The sequence below is a fragment of the Stegodyphus dumicola genome, chromosome 7, assembly GCF_044657685.1.
Source record: "Stegodyphus dumicola isolate Sdum_Otavi_A_Nest chromosome 7, ASM4465768v1".
Classification (NCBI taxonomy): domain Eukaryota; kingdom Metazoa; phylum Arthropoda; class Arachnida; order Araneae; family Eresidae; genus Stegodyphus; species Stegodyphus dumicola.
The window spans coordinates 89,615,012-89,640,366 of NC_140774.1; the positions used below are offsets into that span (position 1 = coordinate 89,615,012).

Genomic DNA, 25,355 nt, shown 5'->3' on the forward strand with positions numbered 1-25,355 from the left:
ACAGAAATTAGGATATATTACAATCATCACGCCATCGTGGTTTTCGAAAGCCAAAACAATTCCTCATGAAACAACATCTTTTCTTCCTGGTTGTGGGATGAGGTAGAGATGTTGCATCGTCAACAACCCACACTGATCTGAACAGAAATGTGAAATGTTTTTATAGATATAAGAAATTAACTGAAAGTGAAAGTAAAAATGAAATCGTATTGGCTGGAAATATTTCTTTGGCTGTTGAATGGGAAAAATATTTCCAGAGCTGAAAAAAAAATTTTGAAAAAAAAAATCTCTTCCTTTTTTTCTATTAATTTGATGTCTTCAGTTTGTTTACTTTGGAATGGAGAAACCCAAAGACCATGACTCATCCTTTCTAAAACATATAATTCCTAGAATGAGTCATGGTCTATTTTTAGAAACATTGAGACAACATTCCCACACAAAAGAGGGTAGGGTTAATTTTTATCATGTCTAGAAGACATGATAAATATTAACAAAAAGGGTTTTTTTTTCACGTCTTAAAATTTTTTTCTGAGCTCTGAAAATTTTTTCCCAGTCGGCAACCAAGTGAAAATTCTCCAGCCAAGACGATTGGCCTTTTACTTTCACTTTCAACTCTTTTCTATAAAAGTATTCTACGTTTTCTGTTCAGAACTGTGCGGGCTGTCCAAGGTGCAGCATGCTTTTCCTCTCTCTATCTCATCTGGACCCAGGACCACTCTTCTAGAAATAGCTTCTGTGAACACCAGCTTTTTTCCAATTTTTGACGTCTCACAGAATAGAAATCATTCCTCCGTTTAGGGGAAAATGTTTTCCATTTGAAAAGCTAGGGCCCCTCGTTTGGATTTCATCAGCAACCGTTTATCAGGGTCTAGCGAAATTGGATGATCCATCCATGGATCAGAATTTCCCATCCGTGGTTTTTATGCATCAAGATTTCAACATAGTTTAAGAAAAATCCTTCAATCCTATTTGGAAGGAGATGACATGATATTGAAAGACATTTTCCCATGACGGACATTGAAAGACATTTTCCCATGACGAAATCTCTCTATCCCACACCTTCTTCTAAAGTGAAGTTAAAGAGATTTTTCATACCGGGTTTTCAATTTTCACCTCAAATCATACCGTTGACGATGTGTGACATACAAACCGTGACATAAATTTCAGTTTCCATGACAGCTAACAGTCTTGAGGTTTAAACAAATATATGAAAGAATTTATTTTTGATCCGTTTCAGCGATTGAGTGGGCTGGGAAAAAAAGGCTCTTTCCATGACAGCTAACACGCGTGAGCTTTAAACATGTATGAAAGAATTTATTTTTAATCCATTTCAGCGATTGAGTAGGTTGGGGGAAAAAAAGGCCGTTTCCATGACAGCTAACACGCTTGAGCTTTAAAAATGTATGAAAGAATTTGTTTTTAATCGATTTCAGTGATTGAGTGGGCTGTGAAAAGAAAAAGCTCTTTCCATGATACCTAACACTCTTGAGCTTTAAAAATGTATGAAAGAATTTATTTTTAATCCATTTCAGCGATTGAGGGGGCTGGGAAACATTTTCTTAGAGCTCAGGTGAAAAAAAGGCTCTTTCCATGACACCTAACACGCTTGAGCTTTAAAAATGTATGAAAGAATTTATTTTTAATCCATTTCAGCGATTGAGTGGGCTGGGAAACATTTCCTTAGCGCTCACGGAATGTGTCTCCAGGTTGAATGCACAACACACACGGATGGGAAGTCGAAACTCGAGTGGCTTAAAAAATAAATATATGAAATTTGGGTCATCGAGCTGACTAGGAAAAATTCTCAGAGTTCTGGAAATAATTCTGAGTTCAAGCATGGGACATGAAAACAGAAATGTAATACAATGATCATGTCATCATTGTTTTCGAAAGCCAAAAGAATTCCTCATGAAAGAACATCTTTTCTTCGTGGTTGTGGGATGGAGTAGAGATGTTGCATCTTGAACAACCCACACTGATCTGAACAGAAACATGAAATGTTTTTATAGATATTAGAAATGAATTGAAAGTGAAAGTAAAAATGAAATTGTATTGGATGGAAATATTTCTTGGCTGTTGAATGGGAAAAATATTTCCAGAGCTGAAAAAAAAACTCTTCCTTTTTTTCTATTAAATTGATGTCTTCACTTAGTTTACTTTGGAATGGAGAAACCCAAAGACCATGACTCATCCTTTCTGAAACATATAATTCCAAGAATGAGTCATGGTCTATTTTTAGAAACAGTGAGACAACATTCACAGACAAAAGGGGGTAGGGTTAATTTTTATCATGTCTAGAAGACATGATAAAAATTAACAAAAAGGTTTTTTTTTTCTCCACGACTCTGAATTTTTTTCTGAGCTCTGAGAAATTTTTTCCCAGTCGACAGCCAACAGAAATGTTTCCAGCCAACGCGATTTACTTTCACTTTCAATTCTTTTCTATATAAGCATTCCACGTTTTCTGTTCAGAACTGTGCGGGCTATCCAAGGTGCAGCATGCTATTTCTCTCTCTCTACCTCCTTTAGACCTAGGATGTTTATTTCTTTCTTAAGAAGTGGAATTCTTTGGGAATACCTTACAATTTCACGAGCTAGCTGTTTCTTATATTTCGAGGAGATTTCAATGGAATTGTTTATAGATGTCACCTATTGCAGATGGGGAAAGTCTATACTGGATCGCTGGAGACATCTCATCCAGATAGGTCACGTTATATTTTTTCCCACACCTAAATAAATTGGACATGAGCCATCCTTTTGTTTTCTCATCCAACAAAGATAGACACTACAGACCGTTTTGGGTTTTCACTCTTCGCGAACCGAGATAAGCCGCAGCGACACTTTGCGTTTTCTCTGAGCGCAATAATGGATCACGTGAGCAGCCATTTTGTTTCCCATCTCACCCAGATAGGTCATGTTGTATTTTGTTTCATGCACCTAGCCAATTTTGGACATGAGCCATCCTTTTGTTTTTTTTCTATCGAACCAAGATGGACTCTGGAGACAATTTTGTTTCTCAACGGAAAAGTAAATTTTCTGAATGGGTACCGGTGTTCGAATACTTTTGTGACCGACTGTACATGATAGACATATTCTCCCACCTGGCATGTGAATTGATACATCATACTAGTTTTCTGCCACCTAACAGATACGACGCAATTACCTCAATTAGCGGTAATACGCCCGACATTTTGGCGTGTCCGCTTCCCTTACGTTCTGTAACGCAACTAACTTTTTGCGCGGTGCGCCCTCTGGGCACAAATCACCGCAATCACCGAGGAGGCCAAAACACATAGAAGAATTTGGATTACCAGATCGTATAATATCAGATCGAGGTTCTTGTTTTACTTCAAAGGAATTTCAAAATTTTTGAAAGGAAAAGGGAATTCTTCATACATTAAATTCAACTTCCCACCCACAAGGGAATGGTATGGTCGAGAGATCGAACAGAACAATTTTATCAACGATAGTAACATCAATGAAAAGTAAAGATCAAAACGATTGGGACAAAAGAATTAAAGAAGTTGAGAGAAACTTGAATAACACAATCAATAAATCTATTGGTAAAACACCATTTGAAATACTTCATGGATATGTAATACGATTTCAAGATGGAGTTTTGAGATTACTTGCTGATGAAGAAGCAGAAGTTTGGAAGGAACCGGAAAAGATACAAAAAGAAGCTAGAGAAAAGATTGTTAGAGAACAAGGAAAAATGAAAACTTATTACGACAAGAAGAAAAACGGATCTCTATCATTTGAGCAAGGAGAAATAGTCGTAGTTAAAAGAAATTCAAAATCTACACCAGGAGAACCAACCAAAACTCAACCAAAGTATCGTGGTCCAATGGTTGTGACAGAAGTACTTCCGGGCGACAATTATAGAATATCACAACTAGAAGAAGCCTGCGATGGTCGCTTTTATGCATCAACTGCTCATGTAAGTCAACTAAAGTCTTGGAAAAATGCAGAAGCAAATGATGATGTTGACAATGACGACGATGACGATAATGACGAAAACGATGATGAACTTAAAAGGCCCAAGCGAACAGTGCGTAAACCATTGCGCTATAGAGACTTTGTATAGGACTTACAGATTTTTTAAAAATTATATTTCATTTTATTTTTTTTCCTACCTACTGATTATGTTTTGTTGTTGTTTATTTGTTGCTTTAATGTATGACAAGATTTGGTTCAGTTGAGGACAATTGAAAAGTCGGGATGGTCGAATATAAGCACGATTGCAAATGATTTAATTGTTATTAGACAAAATATCTATTGAGAAAATGGCAACAGCTAATTTCTGGATGTCGTTCTATTTATAATTTTAAAACACGTGTTTAACTTACCGCGCCTCACGGACTGGAGAAAACGGAGTTCGCCAAAGTCCTCACCTCCTTTCTTCTTGCTCAAAAGCAAGATTACTACAGATTGCTACAGAAAACACGTGTTTTAAAAATATACATTGAGATGATGTACGCTTGAAATGTTTAATGGTACGATGCAGTAAGTACGTTTGTTATGTTATGTACGTTTACGAATACGTTACGTGTAAGTTATTAAGAATTATCTTTAAATAAATGTTTGTCTTTTACAACCATTTTACGAGTGATTAATTTAACTACAAAAGGAAGTTAACACATATAAGTGTTTCCAAAATTATACTAACCAAATGAATGAACAGTTAATTAATGGATGAAATAATAATTAAAGATTGAAGTGTCTGGTATGCAAATGTAAGAGAATAACACTTCCCTGACTCCAATGGAACCAATATTTTATTCCATACGATGTTATAGATTCTTATTCATAAGATTTATTTACATTTTACATGCACGTAGCATCGCGTGACAAAAACTCGAAGTTTGTTTACTTCGCGGAGACTAGAAGGTGTTGCCATTCCGCTTTAACTAAATTTAATTAGAAATGTAACGGAACTGAAGCGACACTACACACCCCCTTCCTAGTGACAGCGATTATGGAAAATAGTCTTTAAAGTGACTGGGGAACTTCACATGTCTGCCGGTTCTAGTAGTCTTAGTTTCATGATGATTTTCTGAAGTTCCTTCAGTGTTCTTGAGTGAAGGTGTTTCCCAAAGTTCCGCTTTCTTGGAATGGGAGTTTTGAAAAGGAATATCAGAATCTTGCGCTAGGAAACATGGCTTTAGTCTGTCTATTGAAACTCTTTTAACTTTTCCTTGGATTTCAATATCGAAGTACTTATCCTTTCTTGCTCTTACAGGATACGGTCCAAGATAGACAGGCTGTAGCGACGAATTATTAATGTTGTTGTATAGGAATACGTGAGAACAGTTGGAAAGATGTTTAGAAACAAAGACTGTTCTATTTCCATGGGTGGTGGTAGAACTTGGCTTCATAGCTCTTATTATTTTCTGAAGGTTTTGAGAAAATTCAGACTGTTTCATATGAGGTACTGTTGAAAAGAATTCACCAGGTAATGCTAAAGGAGTTCCGTATACAAGTTCTGCGGATGAGCAACCTAAGTCTTCCTTGATGGCAGATCTTATGCCTAATATAACGAAAGGCAATGCTTCCAGCCATGATTTTGATTCGAGTAGATGACATTTGAGACTTGCTTTTAAAGTTCGGTGTTGTCTTTCGATCAGGCCATTTGCCTGTGGATGGTACGCAGTTGTAGTGTTTGTATGAAAACCAAGATATTTTCCTAAAGCTTGAAAAAGTTGGCTATCAAATTGCCGACCTTGGTCAGATGTTATGCGATTCGGAATTCCAAAGCGTGAAAACCAAGTATAAATCAAAGCTTTAGCAATAGATTCTGCTGATTGATCTTCTAACGGTACCGCTTCGATCCATCGTGTATAACGTTCGATGATGGTTAGAAGGTATTTGAATCCTTTGCAAGGAGGTAGCGGACCCACCAGATCTACGTTTAAATGCTGGAATCTGTGTGGAGGTACTTTGAATTCTCCCAAAGATGAATGTGTATGTCTGTGAACTTTAGATCTTTGGCAAGATAAACATGCTCTAGTCCATAGTTGGCAGTCTTTATTCATATTGGGCCATATGAAACGTCGTGTTATCAATTTTATCGTGGATCTTATTCCAGGATGAGATAAATTATGGATTGAAGAAAATATTTTCTGCCGAAACTTTGCAGGGATGTATGGTCGATTATAATTTGTAGAAGTATCACAGTAAATTTTCTTGTCGCTGTCCGGTATAGGGATCTGTAGGATTTTTAAGTTTGGGTTGTTTTTTAGAATCTCCAAGTCGTCATCTTCTTGACAGTCTACTATAGTTTGTAAGTCTATTGCAGATGGTACAGAAATGGTGTCTATGCGAGAGAGAGCGTCAGCGACGGTATTTTCATGCCCTTGTATGAATCGGATATCGGTTGAGAACTGGCCAATATAGGACAGTTGTCGAGCTTGTCGTGGCGAAGCTTTTTCCAAATTTTGTTGGAAGGCAAATGTTAGTGGTTTGTGATCCGTGTATATTGCAAAAGTTCGCCCGTCTAAGATGTATTTGAAATGTTTTACTGGTGTATAGATAGCTAAGAGTTCTCTGTCGTAGGCACTATATTTTTGTTGTGCTGATGTCAAATTTCGGGAAAAGAAACTTAAGGGTTGTTTTTCATTATTCACAATCTGATGTAAAACGGCTCCAATGGCAGTATCGGAAGCATCAGTTGTTAGCGATATTTCAGCCTTTTCGGATGGGTGAGTTAAGTTTGTGGCATGAATAAGTGCATCTTTTAAGATCTGGAAGGCGTTTCTTGTTTCTGCCGTCCAGGTTATTTCTTTTCTGCAGTTGTTTTTAATACCACTGAGCAATGTTGTTAAAAGTTGTTGCGATTTCGCACAATTTGGTAGGAATCTGTGATAAAAATTAACCATACCTAAAAATCGTCTTAAACTAGTAAGTGACTTTGGTTCTGGGAAATTTTTGATGGCATCAACTTTCGTTGAGAGAGGTTTAAGTCCTTCAGCTGACACTTCGTATCCCAGGAATGCAAGTTTTGTTTGACCAAATTTACACTTTGCCGCATTAATACACAGGCCATATTCGTTTAGTCTCTCAAGGACTGCTCGTAGATGTTTTTGGTGAGTTTCTTCATCTGGAGAGGCTATTAGAATGTCATCCAAATAGCAAAACACGAATTCTAGTCCATTCAACACACTGTTCATGAAACGTTGGAACGTTTGGGCCGCATTTCGTAGGCCAAACGTCATGAATGGGAACTCGAATAAGCCAAAGGGAGTGAGAATGGCCGTTTTAGGTATATCTTCTTCGTGAACAGGAATTTGTTGGTACGCTCTAATGAGGTCTATGGATGAGAAAACTCTTTTTCCAGCTAAAATGGAACTGCAATCTGTTAAAAATGGTAGAGGGTATCTATCAGGAATCGTGACGTTGTTTAACGCTCGATAGTCTCCACAAGGTCTCCAATCACCTGATTTCTTCATAGCGAGATGTAGTGGGCTCGACCAGTTACTTTTGGATGGTCTGCATGAACCCATTTGGAGCATAAATTCAAACTCCTTTTTAGCCGCTTTAAGTTTCTCAGCTGATAGTCTCCTGGCTTTAGCGAAAACTGGTGGACCTCTGGTTTCGATATAATGTTCGATGTTATGATTTTTAACTTTATTATTAACTACATTCAGTTTTAACAAATCCGGAAAGTCATTAATGGTACGTTTATATGGATCATTTACGGCATTTAAAATCGGAATATTATTATTGTTATTTTGAAAACAAGGAGTTCCATTGGTTGTTAAGAATGTAGTACCATCAATCAACTTGCGATTTTTAGAATCTACCAAAAGGTTAAAATTTGCAAGAAAATCCATGCCTATTATCGGTTTGTTTACGTCCGCAATTACAAAAGGCCATGTGAATGATCGTCTGAGTCCAAGATCAAGCTTGAGTAATTTTTGGCCATATGTTTTAATTTTCGTACCATTTGCAGCAAAGAGTTCTAATTTTGAGATGTTTTTTTTATCTGCAGGCAAGGGAGGAATGACAGAAATTTCTGCCCCAGTATCTATTAAAAATTGGGTAGCCGATTCTTTGTCGCTGATGAAAAGACGACTCAGCTGCACCCCTTGTCCCTCCGTCGTCAATGAGAGACGGGGAGCTGGTTTTCCGGACTATTTGTCTGTGATGTTGATGAGTAGTTGCAGGGTTGTTTACACTTAAATGACTTATCACCGAATTTTTTATGATAGTAACAAATATCACTAGATCTGTTACCATTGTAACTCCTATCTCTTGATTTGGATCGGTTACGACAATAGGGACGACTATGACGTTGCTTGCTTAAAGCAGAAACTTGTAAGCTAAGTTCACTAACCTGTTTTTGTAAACTTTCAATCACTTCCGTTTTTACCGTTATGGATGATGCAGCAGCTATTTGGGGAGTAACAGGGTTTAATTCCCAAATCTTATCGGCCATTGTAGCCACTTTTGACAAATCTTCACTACTAACAGATATAATGGTGCGCATATTAACGGGTAAACGTTGTAGCCACAATGTTTTTAGGAAAGTATCTGTTACTTTATCGCCAGCCAAATTACGCATCTCACACAGTAATTGAGATGGCTTTTTGTCACCCAGTTCTAACTCACTCAGTAATTTTTGGGTTTTTTGAGTCTCTGAATCAGCATATAATGAAATTAGTCTATTTTTAATTGCCTCATATTTATTATCTTGTGGTGGACTTAGCAGAATATCAGATACCTGTGACAAAATATCAGGTTCAATGGAACTTATAACATAATTATATTTTGTTTGATCTGCACTAATTTTTGCATTTCTAAATTGTGCTTCTAGTTGAATAAACCATATTTTAGGATCTGGCTTCCAAAAAGGAGGAACTTTAACGCTTACCTTGGCGACAGATGCAGTTGTTGCTTTAATTTCGGTTTCGTCTTCGTCAGCCATTGTAGAATTCGATCACGCCGGGATTCACCAGTGAAGTGTCTGGTATGCAAATGTAAGAGAATAATACTTCCCTGACTCCAATGGAACCAATATTTTATTCCATACGATGTTATAGATTCTTATTCATAAGATTTATTTACATTTTACATGCACGTAGCATCGCATGACAAAAACTCGAAGTTTGTTTACTTCGCGGAGACTAGAAGGTGTTGCCATTCCGCTTTAACTAAATTTAATTAGAAATGTAACGGAACTGAAGCGACACTACAAAGATGAAATGCAAATTTCATAACTAATAAAAAATAAACAGTGTTTCCGAATTTTCAACGCATTTCAAGCTTGTTTGTTGACATTAGCAGCTCTTACATCACGTGACCTCTGACGTTGCCGGAACGAACGAAGCCGAACAAAATTACTTAGATTTCTGATCTTTTACGTATTATACATGATATAATTCACTAAAGTGAATTAAACACAAAAAAGAGGTGTTTAAATAAATAGGTTTCTGAATTTAAACTTGAAATAATTTTAGAATTTAAAATGTTAAACTGCGGCATATTTGAAGTTTTTGCTTAAATATGATCGAATTGTAAGAAAAATTCTTTGCAGAAATTACATAAAAAAGCATAAATAATCTGCTCAGAAATTAAAATTGATTCTCATGATTTTAGACACCTCACACGCAAAACACCTCAACTTTTAAGTACTTGATTATTTATTCAGCGTTTATGTGTACCGTCTAAAGCGCAGATATAAGTCGTAATATTGAATTTCTTGTAAATAAACAAATACTCAGTCACTTTTAAAATGAATTTGCCATTTATAAGAATAAACTCTTTTGGGATCTTAGTTCTTTGCTTCTTAGTTATATTTCTTGTATACATGTATGCATCAAAATTTAGCGATGAAAGATCTGAAGCGGCTCTTGTTAGTCTGAAACATTTACTTGCTGTTAGTGTGAGTGCTGCTGAAATAGGAGGTTCGAAAGTCCGTGAAGTTCGGCAAAGCTCAAATTTAAAGCAGACTAGCAAAGGAAAGACTAAGGAAGGCGCTAATGATCCATTGACGTACGGAGACTTGCTTTCTCATAGGACTATGTTATATAGTCTTAAAAAATCTTTTCCAAACCTTAAGGTGATTACATGAAGGTGAAGTATATGTGTCAAAGCTTTCGTGTCCAAATTTGAATTTCTTTTTAACGTAATTTGTCTCAGTAATATTTTTAGGTAAAGTGCAGAATCGCCCACTTATTTGTTTGGCGCTTTTTACAAGAGTAAGAAGAATTGGATTTTTGTCAATTTTCATTGACTTTTTAAGTAAAAATAGGTCGATGTGTACATGGATAAAGTCAAGAGAGTGCGCAGTGCGATTTTTGTGCAATTATGGGATTTTTTTTTAAGTGAAAATCGGTCGATGTGCACATGGATACCGAGTACGTGCAATTCTTAAAAACGCGCCAAGCAGTGGATGATTCATCACTCTCCCTATATTTTTTTCGGAATATTTGTGCGCAGACATTGAAACTGTGATAAAATCCAATAATGTGTTCATATCGAATAGGAAAAGCAAGTTTGGAGCTTAATAAATTCATATTAAAATAGGGTAGATCTTTAAGTCCGGTGTATTTTTGTTTTATAATCTCTCAATAATTTCGAAAGTAGCAAATACGTGAATTCATATGAAATTTGGGTACTTTTCTGTTCTGTTTTTTGGCTCTTGTATAGAATTGGGTGCCCCTTCGATTAGCGACAATTTAAAAAAAAAAATTTAGCGATGAAAACCTCACTTCTGGTTACCATGATAGTTTTAACTTTGTTTTAGCTTCCTGATTTTATTTAAATAAAAATATATTGATGTGTACATGGACAAATTTAACGCAGTGTGTAATGCTTAGTTTGTGCAGTTCTAGGATGTTTTGATGTGTACATGGACACAGAGTTTGTGCAATTCTTTGACTTCTTTTTTTGGCTTTGTGTAACGGCCATCATGAAATTGTGCCTTCCTGGCACTGATCTTGGTGTAAAAGAATCCCCAAAAAAACAAGGGGCACCCAATTGTAAACTTTTACCTTTTTTAGAAAAAGATAAGTCTTATGAGTTATTGTTCCTAAAGCCTTAATACATTATCTCTTTAAGGATAAGTTTTCCTTCATTCAAAATAGAGTTATCAGAATATCTGGAAACATCAACTAGTTGTATACATTTGTAACTTATTTTTTAATTCTAAACAAACTAATAATCAAGGCTGTAGCAAATTCCCTGAATGTAAAGACTGAGAACAAAACCGAGTATAACTTTAGAGATTATAAAATTAGACTCAGTTTTGCATGAGCAGTTAATTTCTTACAATGTGCAATAAGCATTTTCGGTTGATCTTTACAATACGGTAACTGGTAGTTTGGCGACATTTTGGAGGCGATAAAGGTTACTACCTGGGACTTTGGTAATAATGTGAGCAGTACTCAGTTCCGATTACGCATTATTTTGTGTGAGGGAAATGAGAGATCATGGGATATGTCATGTGATATTAATGGACGAATTACGGTTCTTGAATCGGAAAAGGGGGGAAATCGGGAACAAATCTAGAAATTTTGTATTTGGTTTATTCTGTGTTGTGTGAAACAGTGTTCGTGAATTTTTGGATCCCATGGCCGTAACTCAAGAAAAGTTTATCGGACACGTAATCAAGATTCTGAAGAAGATTAGGTAAGTTAGTATTTTTAATTATTTGAGGATATTATTTTTATGCATTGTTCTAAATGTAAGGTGGAAAGGAATTTTGTATTATTGGGAAAATTGTTATTAGCAATGATTTAGTTTAAAGTAATTAGGATTGTAAGGTAATTTTTATTAATTTAATGTATGTGCTCATTTATATTTTAAGTAGTGTTTTTGAATTTAATTATATTTTAATGAAATGATAGTTATTTTGTGAATTTTATGTTTGTAGGAATTTGGTATACGTTTAAGTTGAAATAAACGTGCATGGAAATAATTTAAATATTTGATATTAAGTATTTGTAATGCTTGCGGTATGAATTCGTTGGTGACGTGTATAATGTAATAGATGATTTAGAGGTAAAAGGTTTTGGATATTTTATTTATTTTATATGTGGAAATGTTTATATTTGTAAAGGGTAAATACTTTTTCGCGATCAGGTAATTTCATATATGTTCTTTTTACCGGGTTTAAAGATTGAGAAAATTGTCACGTATTTTCGTGAAATTTTTCTAATTTATGAGAAAAAAGCAGTGTACATGGATATAGTGAAGAGTGTGCGCAATGCCATTTTTGTGCAATTCTGGGATTTTTTTTAAGTAAAAATAAGTCGCCGTGTACATGGTTTATGTGTATGTGTTATTTTGAAAAACGCGTAAGGAGTGTATTGTGCACTTTTTCCCAATTTTGCAGTGAATATTTGTCATGATTAAGCAGTTTTGTTTGATAAAATTTCTAGCATAAGTGTAATTCGGCTACTAGATTGTTGGAAGAAGTGTTCAGTAGATAAAAAGAAAAGAAACATGTCTTTTCTTCGTGAAGACAAAATGGCGGCGGGGAAAAAAAATAGAGGGTTGCTGTAGGAGAGTTGGTCGCCAAATTTTCGCCAAAAAATCACCAAGTTACCATAATGTAAAGATCAACCGCATTTTCAGCAGTATGAGGTGCATTCCAACTAATACTGCAAATATTCTGACTAAAAATTAACACATTTTGAGTAGTATTGCAATTTCAGACAGTAAATTAAGATCTAAATTTAATCTGCAGAATATTTGGTACTTTTCCGTTTTGCCGGCGCAAGCGACAAAGTCGCCTATAATGGTACAACTGATGCCAAACGGAATATTCTCGCTGGTAACCTTTTACGCCTCATTCAGATAGTTCAGTTTTATGTCTAAGGCCATTTTCGGCAATTAAATCAATTAGGATGCAATCACAGTGCTTACCCGAAGCCGAAAATATAGAAAAGGTAAAGTCAAGGGTTAAATTCATCAATTCTAATGAGAATGCATTAGCGAAGTAAAGCACTGCAGTTTTACATAATTTCTGAGTAAGCTATTCGTACGAATTTTATGCAAGTATTTCTTGCATTTAAACTTGTGTTCCAAATTAAGATTTAACTTGAAATTAATGTAGATAATTACTGAGAGCATTATATTTTTGTAGAGTAGTATACATGAGATGAGATCGCTTGGGATCACGTGATATGAAATGGCAAAACAGGATGTTGAACCATGAAAGCATAGTAAATTCTTAAATTAATGTCTTTTTATAAATTTATTGGCTTTTTATAAAATTTTAAGCAATATTAAAATGTTTATGCCTTCAAAAAAGAATTCTTAGGACTAACATTTTTTTAATATTTTTTGTGTGTATAATGTATGTTGTCGCCAATAAAATCTACTTGGCGAGATTTGCGCCGGCGAAACGTAAAAGTACCGAATATTTTTTCAACTTCAAAAATCCAAAATGCATGTAAAGGTTATTTTTTTCTAACAGTCTTTCCTGGAAAATCGGCTTGCTATCAAAGATGCTAGTGATCTCATCATGAAATATAGCTTTTATTTTTGTAGGAAATTCACATTTCATAATTCAAACTAAGCATTTCATATAAACCTATTCTTAATTCTGTTGTGAACTTTGTAGTTCTTAAGAAGTACAGTACAAAGTCCATAATCCGGACTCGTCGGGACTTCGCTATTCTGTATTAGAGTTTTTTCCGGATTATAGATCATCAATTTAACTCTGGTTAGATGGCATGCAGAAATTCTAAAATTAAAAACATGAAACCGTAATTTATGAAATAAAGAGCAATTATGTCTAAAGAATATCAAAATTTACAAAAAAAAAGCTTAATATTTATTTGTTTAATTTATTAAACATTTCTTTCAATGTAAGTTGTTTAAGTTTCTTTGTTTTTTCTCTTTAATTCTATAAACAGACATAATTTCTTGTTTAGTTACAAAGTTCCACTGTTCAAGTCCTGTAATTGCTGTGTTGAGAATACCGACTAACTTGTCAATCGAAGTTTTTTCGTTTTCAGTAACCTCTCGGTCACTTTCTTCACTATCGGAAGCGGTATTTTCTGGATTTAGAACCATACTACAGATTTCGGAACCTTTTAATTGATTGATGATTGGGGCATTGTCATTGCAATGAAAACTTCTGTTATGTCATCTTCATTTATTACTGCTTCTCCATATTTCTTTACAAAATTCAATAACTTAAAAATTTCATCTTTAGTTTGCAATGTCCAAAAACCTTAAAATTCACGGCTATCTTCTTCATGATCTTCAACATGAAATATGGTAGATGGCTATAAATTATGCCAAGCATTTTTTAACGTATCTGGAGACACATCCTCCCACAATCTTGCGATGCTCCACACAGCAGATTTTATGCTAAAAAATTTCAAAAGTCTTGAATAGTCTTGCCATTGTTCAAGAAATTTAACTTAAATTTTTAAAATGCTACTTTATATTTTTAAAATTTAATGATTTTTAAAATGCTACTTTTATATTTGCATTTTAGCACGTGCACTATTCCCATATCCATAGGCTGAATGATAGACATACAATTTGGAGGGAAGAATAATACGGATACATTATCTTTCACTAAAACTTTAAGTGAAGTATGCGCCGCACAGTTGTCAACAGTCGGGACTATTTTTGAGTCATCAGGTAAACCAACTGAATTCAAATGTCGTCGACCCTCGGGTATAAAATGATTTTCAAACCAATCATTCATCAACGCTTGTGTCATCCATGTTCTTTTATTTGCGCAATATATGATGGAGAAAATCGTTACTCCTTTAAATGATCGAGGTCGTGCATGTTTACCGATTCCAAAAAGTTTGCACTTGTGGGTTCCTCCAGCATTTGCGCACGCTAAAATTGTTAGTCTCGCTTTGGAATCTTTGACTCTAGTTGGCGCCTTTTCTGTAGAGGTTGCCAAGGTATTTCTTGGTACATATTGCCAGAAAAGACGTTTCATCAGTGTTGTAAATTTGTTCTGGAGATAATTCTTCACTAGTAATGAGTTAATGAATTCATCTGTAAATTGTTCAGCAGCTTCAGTATCAGCTGAAGCTTTTTCATCTGAAAGTTTTAATTGTACCATGGTGATTTTTAAATTTGCTTAACCAACCTGTCGAATATGTGCACTCAGTGTTTAAGTTCATTTCTTCATGAAATATTTTGGCTTGAGCCATTAGCATAAGACCCGTCAATGGTGTGCTCTCACTGCGACGCTGTCTGACCCATTCAACCATCACTTTGTCATGATCGTCACTTTTAGCATAACGAACCCTTTTTCTGTTATTCATTGCAAGTGCGGTGTCAGAATCGACAAAAAGTTCCTTTTTCTTTTTGCTTATGTCATATAGAGTTGACTTTCCAATGTCATACTCTTTGCATAATTTTGAGACGGATATGCCTTTATCCATTTTTTGCAGCACTTTTTGTTTGATAAACATCGAAACATGTTTTCGCTTTGTAGATCCTTTGGCTGCTCCAGAATTGGAAACTCATTTTGACATAATCGAAAGTTTAAGCTTAGATTTTATAAAATTGCTCTAACAGTCTGAAAAAATTATAAGCTGCATCCAATTAGAAGATTAAGGAACAGTGCAATCTGCATCATTAACTGAAATGCCTTAGAATCAGTAAAGATAATTTTAACCTAGCTTATACCGTCCATTATACATTAAGTGCGCATGCGTAAACACATTACGCTCATGCGTAAAGCATATAAAAAAAATTTGTGGCTTTGAGGTTCGGATTATAGATCATTCCGGATAGTGGACGTCCGGATTGCGGACTTTGTACTGTATTTGAAGTCTTTGTGTTATAGTTTAACATCATTTTCAGAATCAGCACTACTGAAAAGATCTTGAGATGAGATCTTTACTCTAGTTGTTTTGCATTCATATATAATGCAGGGGGGAGGGGAATATATAATGCTGTACGGGGGAAAAAACATTTTTATCTCCAGTGTGTGTAGGAAAATCTAAAGATATGCTCTTTTAAATATTTTGTGATATTGCGGTTGCATTGAACTACCTGTTACCATATTCCAAAGATTAACCGTTTCTCGCATTGTGATAAAACAATGATATCTAGAGCCATCCAATTTTGAATGACATAATCCTGCGAATATGAGCATCTGAAATCCAAAATTTAAAATTTCGAATTTGTTTTATTATCGATTTCATATTTTGCAAAACTTAACGAATTTTTTAGTAACAAACTCAACGATGTAAAAGCGAGCAATGGCAACAGTCTACGGGGGGGGGGGGGGACCTTTTTATCTTCAGCGGGTCAAACTGTGTGTATAGGAAATTCTAAAGATAGGCTCATTTTAAAATTATTTTGCAACATTGCTATTGAACAAAATTTAATGGTTTAAGCGCGAAGAACATAATATTTAATAAATAAAGGTAACACACGAAACGTTAAAAAACGCTCCTTTGAACGTAATTTAAAATCTGAAACATTTCAGCTTTTTTTTTTTTTTTTTTTTTTTTTTTTAATCGGTCTTGTGTCTGTTTTCTTGCCAGAATGTAAATTCCTAGCTCGCATGATATTCAAATTAGGTAGACAGAAGGAAGCATTTACAGGAAGATTTTTGCAGGTTAAAATCAGAGCGTGTTCTGCTTGTTTGAAAGCCACGTTGCTAACTTTGATTCTCTAGCTATTAGTATTCTGCAGCGTTGAGTTATTCTTGCCATGAGGCTTGTTTATGCCGACTTCGGTCAGAGCTAGCTTGCGCAGTAGTTATATTGTGAAACTGTTATAGGCTATACATAAATTACATTAGTTTGAATTCACCCGATTACTTTAAGTTACGCCATAATTGTTGGTTTTTACAAGCACGAGTTGGTGCCGACTGTTAAACTTCATTTCAGTTAAATAAAGTCCCTTTACACCTTTTCCATGCCTCTGTAGTACTAACAAATTGTCTTTTAGGGTTCTGGTCTAATTTTATGCTACCTAAGAAGGCCAAACCCTATAAAGAGTTAAGAACAACACGGTGTGCTATCAGAAAAAAATTTACGTCCAATATTTACAGAAGGAATTCCATTTCTTTACCTCCATTACTTTCAACAAGTGAAACTTCATCAAGACAGAGCAACAAGTCATATTTCAAAAAGTACCAATGCATTCCTTTAAAAGTGAAGACAGATACAAGTACTTCATATATTAATTTTCAGTATATTTTTACAAAATCCCTTGATGTTTCACCTATGAGCTACTGTGTCTTTGGTCTGTTAAAAAGATCTCTTTCTAAGTGCAAACCCACTACGATTCATGTACTTTAAAAAGTAGAGGAGGAGGAATAGAAATCAGTATTCCTGCCAATTTTATGAAAAGATCTTCCATCATGGAAATAACAATGCAGACTTATTATTTAAAAAAGAGGCTATCAAATCAAATGTTTAAAAATATTTTTTTTTACATTTTAAACATTAAGTAAATAGCCTCGAAATCGTTCTAAAAATGCACAAAAACCCTCTATACTTGTTTTGTTGCTACTTAGAAAACCTTTATCTTTCATAAGCCAATCGGATATAACCACAGTTTTTCTTTCTACGAAGTACCGGGTGGCCATAATTAAACTGACAGTGCTCAAAGTGTTCTGTAGTGCGATCTGTTTGCGAGAATGACTCCACATTTTGTAGGAAGATTAAACAAGACGGGGGACGAAGGATTCTGCGAAAAAACAAATTAGTTCCAAAAGTCACCACTAGGGGAATATTTGGTGCTGTGTAATAGAAAATAGAGTGTTAACAAATGCAAATTTATACAGACTAAAATTACCTTTTATTATGCACGTTTTCTGATTTAGTTCAAGTGCAATATGGCAACACTTTTGAAAAAGCGTAAAATCTACATAAACACCGATAAAGTCTCGTGATCTGCAATATCGCGTACGCTGAGCAGAAGAAGAAGTTCTTTATTCAAATTTCACGTTACATCCATTCACACAGTGTCAGCTGCTTGGGTTTTAAAAGGCAATGTGTTACGTTTCGAATCAATCGGATTGAAAGTTTATGTGCAATGTCTCCTTCTTTAGTCTAGCGTGCGTTACTGGTAAAATTCTTTTACCTCAACCAGTGCAACGCATCAGCCGCTCTTCGTGCTTTTAGAACGCACAAAAAAAAAATGTGTAAAGGTAATGTTCCTGTGTCAGTTAATGGGCTGAAAGCAATGATTTGTAACGTTTGAGGTTTTCTGAAGGTTCAGTCAGGCAGAGGACGAATACCTGTACCACAGGATACAATCGAAGCAGTTGCCACGGCGATTGTCGACAGAGGACCAGACAATATTGCTGTCACCTCAAGCGCTCGTGGAGTAGCTCGGAATATGGATATGCCTTACAGTACGGTATGGAAAATCTTACGAAAGATTATCAACTTCTATCCGTACAAGATCAGCCATGTACAGGAGTTACTGTACCCCGACCATGATAAGCGATTGACTTTTGCTCTCACCTTTCTTGCCAAAATGGAGGTGGATGATGCTTGGCCATGGAAAATCTTATGGGGAGACGAGGCCCACTTTTACCTGAATGGAACTGTGAATACCCAGAACTGCCGAATTTGGGATGACAAACCGCCACATGCAGTCACAGCAATTCCTTTACATTCACCAAAGATAACTGTTTGGTGTGGGTTCACAGCAGAATTTATCGTAGGTCCATTCTTCTGTGAGAACATTACCCCTACAGGACCGGAAACCTGCTCTGTTACCGGAGAGAAATATCGCCACATGTTGAACAGCTTTGTCATTCCGACACTTCAGCAAAGACAATGCCTGGGGAAAATCATTTTCATGCAAGATGGAGCCCCTCCACATGTTGCTGTACGGGTGGAACAGATGCTACGACAGAAATTCACAACAGAAAGAGTCATTAGCCGCTACTTTCCAACTGCATGGCCACCTCGGTCGCCTGATCTTACCCCATGCAACTTTTAGCTATGGGGTTACCTTAAGTGCAAGGTCTATCAAGGAGGGGTCCAGGACCTGGCTATGTTGAAGGATAACATCACGGACTGTACATGAGATTCCTGCAGACATGTTACTTTCTGCTGTTGTGCATACTGTGCACAGAATGCAATATGTGGTCCACAACAACGGCAGCCACATTGAACCTCATTTGAATGCAAAATAAAATTTAATTTCCATATTGATTTGCATTTGTTAACACTCTGTTTTCTATTACACAGCGCCAAATATTCCCCTAGCGGTGACTTCTGGAACTAATTTGTTTTTTCGCGGAATCCTTCGTCCCTCGTCTTGTTTAATCTTCTACAAAATGTGGCATCATTCTCGCAAATAGATCGCACTACAGAACACTGTGAGCACCGTCAATTTAATTATGGCCACTCAGTAAATGATCTTATGGGAAGTTTTATCATTTAACATAAATTACAAACTGTTTTTTAGTCCATTGCATCATTAATTTTTTTCATTTTACACAAACTTTCAAAGTTTTTCAACGTAGCCAAATAATAGTTTTCTTCCCCGCTTCCAAATATAGCAAACATCATCTGCCTTTGGAAGCCTTATTGCTCTTATCATAAATAACTTGTGAGAGCTGCAATTTGTGCTGCTGAAAAGGAGACAGAAACACCAACCTGGAGTGTGCTAGATGGAATAAAATCTATCACTGCATTCTGAAAATCTGTATCATCACAACACTTACAGAACTGTTTTAGCACAACCTGGACGCCTATTCTATGATCACTGGATCTGCCTACAACTTAAGCGAACAATATTGACTCAAAGAAACCGGTATGGAAAGCCATCAACAACTTATCGGAGAAAGCCATTCTGTGGTCCTCAGTTGGTGGGCGGGTGGGTCCATTTAACTTTACTGAAAAGGGACAAGGCTTCAAGGAGCTTTAGACCAATCGCAGTACAGACGAGTGACGAAATTTATAGCGCGCGCTGGCTGAAGTTCTAGGAATATTCTCCTATTATTTCACTAACTCACACGCTGCATTTGTAGTTCGAAAAAAATTGCACAAAACAGTATTATGACCAACACGCAGTGGAATATGCTACTGTGTTATGTGAAGGAAAATTCCGTTTTTTAAGGGGAAACTTAACGCAGGAATTTAGAGCTAAGAAATAAAGTGTGATATGGGATACCACGAAAGCAATGGTAAATAGATAAAAGTAAACGAATTAAGCTTACTTCAAATCCTTTTAGAAATAAACAATTTTAATCATTTAAATTTATAATATGATTAATTTGCATTACAATCTAACAGCAAACTAAGTTTTTTTTTTTCCCCATGCTGTTTTCCCGCAATTTATTTTACAGTTACTATTGGAAAAATATTTCTTTACATAATAAATTAGAAAGAAAATATTTCTTTCTTAATATTTCTTCCCTTTTTTTATTTTTCTTTTACTATGAAAATTATTTCTTTCAGGAAAGAAATAAAATTCATTCGCTATTACAGTATGGCCGATTGCTGCTGCATTCAACTATCACACGCATCAAAATGCTTTATTTTAAATAATTTATTCTATAATTAACATGAAAGAAAATATTTTTTCAATATAAAATAGATAACCAAAATTAAACTAATCTATCCTGTATGTGTGATTAATTCGTTTTGCAATTTTTGTCACACAATTACTAATACCTTTTTTTTTTAATATTACATTGCTGTTACTTGAATTTTTTATATATATAAGAACTGCTCAGTTTAAATATTCTTCCTTCTCAAAAGATTTTATTTTGTGAAAATAATTAAAAGATAGTAATATTTTCACAGTGTAAGTACTAAAGTAAAAATAATCAGTGTAGGTCTCTTGCAGTTGAAGTCCTTGTCAAACCAGCGTTTCGACACATTACGCTGGAATAATATTGATTGCTGGAAATAATATTGATTATTATTAGTTTTCTATTTAAAATAAAAAACTAATAATAATGAATATCTCTTTTACAATATAAAAATGAGAATGCTATGAACAGTATTTTTTTTATTTATTATTATTTATTTATTTATTTTTTTTTTTGTTAAATTTGCAAAGAAACAATGAGTTTTTTAATACTATAATAGGTTAAAAAGTACTATTCCATGATAAAACCCTCAGTCTTATAGCATTGTTACTTTATAGCATAATACAATAATAATGCAGTATAATTCTACTAACAAGCCCACCAGCTGCCGAGCGGTAGAGTCGCTGAACGCAGGTAGTTTGGTCCGAGGTTTGAACACTGGGAACGAGCTAGCCGGCATTTTCGTGGCTTTTCACATGTGTAACTTGTATACGAGTCAGTTTCCCTTAGAAAGTCCTCACTTAGAAACCAGTTTTAAAACGTAATAAAATTACACAGAAACAACACACACACAATAATAATAATAATAAATAAATAAATAAATAAAAAAATCTGAAAGCCTTCAGATTTTATATTACTTCCAAAGGGCCATTATTTAACGTTTTGCGTGTTATCTTTATTTATTAAATATCATGTTTTTCGCACTTAAACCATAAAATTCAATTCAACAGCAATATCATATAATTTAAAAAAAGCATATCTTTAGAATTTCCGATACATAATCTCCCGCGCTAGTGATAAAAATGTTTTTTTCTGCACAATGTTGCCACTGCTCGCTTTGAAATCGTTCGGTTTCTTAATGAAAAACTCATAAGTGCTTTACAAAATATGCAATAGATAATACAGTCAAAAGTCATTAATCTGGACTCGTCGGGACTTCGGCGATTCCGGATTATCGATTTTTCCGGATTATAGATCATCAGTTTAAATCTGGTAAAATGGCATGCAGAAATTATAAAATTAAAAATATAAAACCGTAATTTACGAAATAAAGAACAATTATGATCTAAAGGGTATCAAAATTTACAAAAAAAAAAAAAAAAAGCTTAATATTTATTTGTTTACTTTATTAAACATTTCTTTCAATGTAAGTTGTTTAAGTTGATTCGTTTTTTATGTGATAATACATTCTCTTTAATTCTATAAATAAACAGACATAATTTCTTGTTCAGTTACAAAGTTCCGCTGTTCACGTCCTATAATTGCTGTGTCGAGAATACCGACTAATTTGTCAATCGAAATTTTTTCGTTTTCAATAACCTCTGTCACTTTCTTCGCTATCGGAAGCAAATTATAATGACGAGGCATTTGATTTAAATCATATCAAAGATGGAGTACATCGAGATGAAATACTACATAGAGTAAGCAATTATAAGCCAAATAAAATAAAAACATCTGCCCTTAAAGATAAGGATAGTGAATTCATTGCACGCTGTGTTAAAGATAAACAAAGTTTAGATAAACAAACGTTAAAGTTTAGATAAACAAGCGTTAAAGTTTAGATAAACAAAATATATGCCTTTATCCATTTTTTGCAGCAATTCCACTTTTTGTGTAATGGACTCCGAAAGATACTTTCGCTTTGTATATCCTTTACATATTAGTAAATATATATCGAAAATTCTATTTGACATAATCCAAAGTTCAAGCTTACTTTTATAAAATTGCTCTAACAGTCTGCAAAAAATAATAAGCCGGATCCAATTCGAAGATTAAGGAACAACGCAATCTGCAACATTAACTGAAATAGATAATTAGATAATTTTAGCTTAGCTTATCCTGTCCGTTATACATTAAACGCGCATTCGTAAACGTATTTTGCGCACGCGCAAATTCGCAGCGGTAAAGGTCTTACGCGCATGCGTCAACGCGACGCATGCGCAGAAAAGTTGTAGCTTTGAGGTCCGGATTATAGATCATTCCGGATTATGGGTGTCCGAATTAACGACTTTTGACTGTAAAACAAATTCTCAGTTCCAAATTTGGGCCTCCAGATGCCTATATTAGGATGGAGGATTACGCTATTCAGAATTTAATGGCTCTAGGTAGTGTTGTTTTATCACAGTGCGAGGAACATTCATACATTCTGCAGATTCCTCATTATTTAATTTCTTTAAATATAATAGAGTGAGAGAATACTTGGTGGCAACGATTTGAAAAGTGAAACGCCACAAAATGGCAAAACAAAATTAATAGCCCCTCTGAGCTAAAACTTATTTTTGAAAGTATCACACTAGTAGTAGTACAGCTACTGAAAAAGATATTATAAAGCTATTTTATAGTTTTATAATTTTTTTTAAAATTTTATTTTACAGTAGTGTGAATTTCGCGTAATAATGAACGACATTCCTTTTTGTGTTCGCAGTATTATTCGTAAGGTATTCAACTGTTAGATTTTAAAGTAAACGTAATTCTTGCTGTACATAAAGAGTAGAAGCTTATCGGATGTCTATATTTGTGTTAAATAAAGAAAGTTTATGTGCTTGGTAAACTTATTATCTTCTACATTTTTAAAGCATACAATTACAATTTATATCTATAATTTCTGGAATAGTATAACTTTTCTTTCAGTAGAAATTGCGTTCTTGTTTTCTGAATGTGGCTCCAAATACTCTCTCAGTTCATCGTAAATTAAAATAACTATAAATTTTGGCAATCTGAAATATGCAATGAAAACAGCTTTTGGCAGAGCAAAAGCATCAATATATTTTCTATAAATTCGCCACCGATTCAGAGATCTACGACCGTATTCTTCGTTTAAATATGAAAAAATCAGCAGCGAAAACACATACAAAGCCATTGTCTACTTAGTACGTCAACTGCACAACCCTGATTGACGACGCGGCAACACTTTTTCACGCGCTTTTGACAACTTCCGTACTCAGAGAATATGGGATGTCGGGCAGACCTGTTTTTTACTAGCAGCGACATCTGGCGGCCCACAACTTGCTGTCGACTCTCGTAGCGTAGAATAAGCGTCCTGTAGACAAAAACACTAATCCCATTGATCAATGAGATGGTGAAAATGAAAACACTTCTTCGGTAGAATGGAATATTCCACAACGTACATTGTGGAGCTTGGTGTTAGTTTTGAAAAGTGTGTTAGTGAAATGACAGTGTTGTCGTATGTGCTGTAGTGAAATCTGATGTACACACACACACACACACACACACAAAAAAAAAAAAAAAAGGGACAGTTCTATATCTCTTGTTCTACTGGGCAGATTGATGAAATTCAACTTGCGTTTTTCATGCCTCGAAAGCGCGACTTAGGCTATATATTAGATTTATATATAGCATTGTTCTAGTACAGGTATTTTGACACAAAATCGGACTTTCCCTGAAATAACATGCCAATTTTTTTCCATATTTCCATTCTACGACTCAAATTACACCAAACTACCAAGTTTTGTAAAAAGCGCACAAGTAGTTTTTAAAAAATTAGCTCCTCAATATAAATTGAATTTGGTATATATATATATATATATATAATAATTTATTTCCTAAACAATATTGATTAATTGATTATATTATCTCCTAAGTTTAATTAAAGTAGAATTATTTTAAAAGAGTGAATCCATACTGGTAAGTTATATTTTGAAAGATTTTTTGAAGTAATTTGAAAGCAAAATGTTAATAATGTTTCAACGGGGACTGGAGTTAAATCATCATGAAGAATAAAATTTCAATTGTAAAAGGAAAAATTAAAAACATGTAATCATTGTCATTGATCGGAAATTAGTCAACTTTTCAAGGGGAACAAACCAACTCCTGTTCAGTGAACAATAATTGATAAAAATACGTAAATACGAAGGTGTTTCGTCTTTACTTGAGTTATAAGTTAAAGCCAAACCGGCAATTCTAGTCCGGCCAAATATTTCCGCGAATAGAAGGATTATGAACCAATGCTGATACTCAAAGAACTTATTCTTATGAAGCATTTTAGTCAATTCAATTTGGAGTAAAAAGCAATTTCTGTAGAGAAATCCTAATTAACCCGAGTAACCGTCCCTGACACCTTCATGTTTATGCATTTGAGTTCTATATTATTTGTAAAATTGAACATTGGAAATTGTCATTATGAAATCGAATTCAAAGTAAAGTTGAAATAAACATAGAAGATTGCAAAATAAGATAAATAATGCAAACTTTGTAAAAACAAATCAAAGACAATATAAAAATAATATAAAGAATAATATATAATAAGAACAGTGAATGTACATGAAGATATAAAGGCCAGAAAAGGTATTAAGTAACTTACATTCTTTCTAGTGGGGGAGTTAGCAAAGTGTTCTCTTCGTGTCTGCCTCATAAGTGTAGGGTGTCTGAAAATTCTTAGCGGCAGTGGGGGCTTTGAATAATATCAGTCGGTAAGACTTGGGTGAAGTAATTTATGGTAGTGGGTGGGACTCGGAATTCTTGAGGGATGTATTATGTGGAGTTCTTATTTGAGTGAGACTGTCTGTTAAGATTTTTTTGAAAATACTAGTGAATGGAAATTAATTAATTTCTGGCTAATTGTCGTGTCGCAATGATTAAGAATTTAAGAAAGGAAAAAAGGAATTTTCATTGT

At 34.7% G+C, this 25,355-nt stretch overlaps 1 protein-coding gene across 2 annotated transcripts in view; it reads left to right on the forward strand.

The window, feature by feature from the left end:
* Positions 1-9,635: 9,635 nt before the first annotated feature.
* Positions 9,636-25,355, forward strand: part of LOC118192470 (inositol monophosphatase 3) — a 47,567-nt gene continuing 31,847 nt past the window's right edge. The window contains exon 1 of one of the 2 annotated variants that reach the window (XM_085820572.1): positions 9,636-10,060. In XM_085820572.1, the coding sequence (XP_085676698.1) occupies positions 9,734-10,060 (327 nt within the window). In that variant the 5' untranslated portion in view covers positions 9,636-9,733. The remainder of the gene's footprint in view (positions 10,061-25,355) is intronic. The other variant, XM_085820571.1, reaches the window with a different exon arrangement.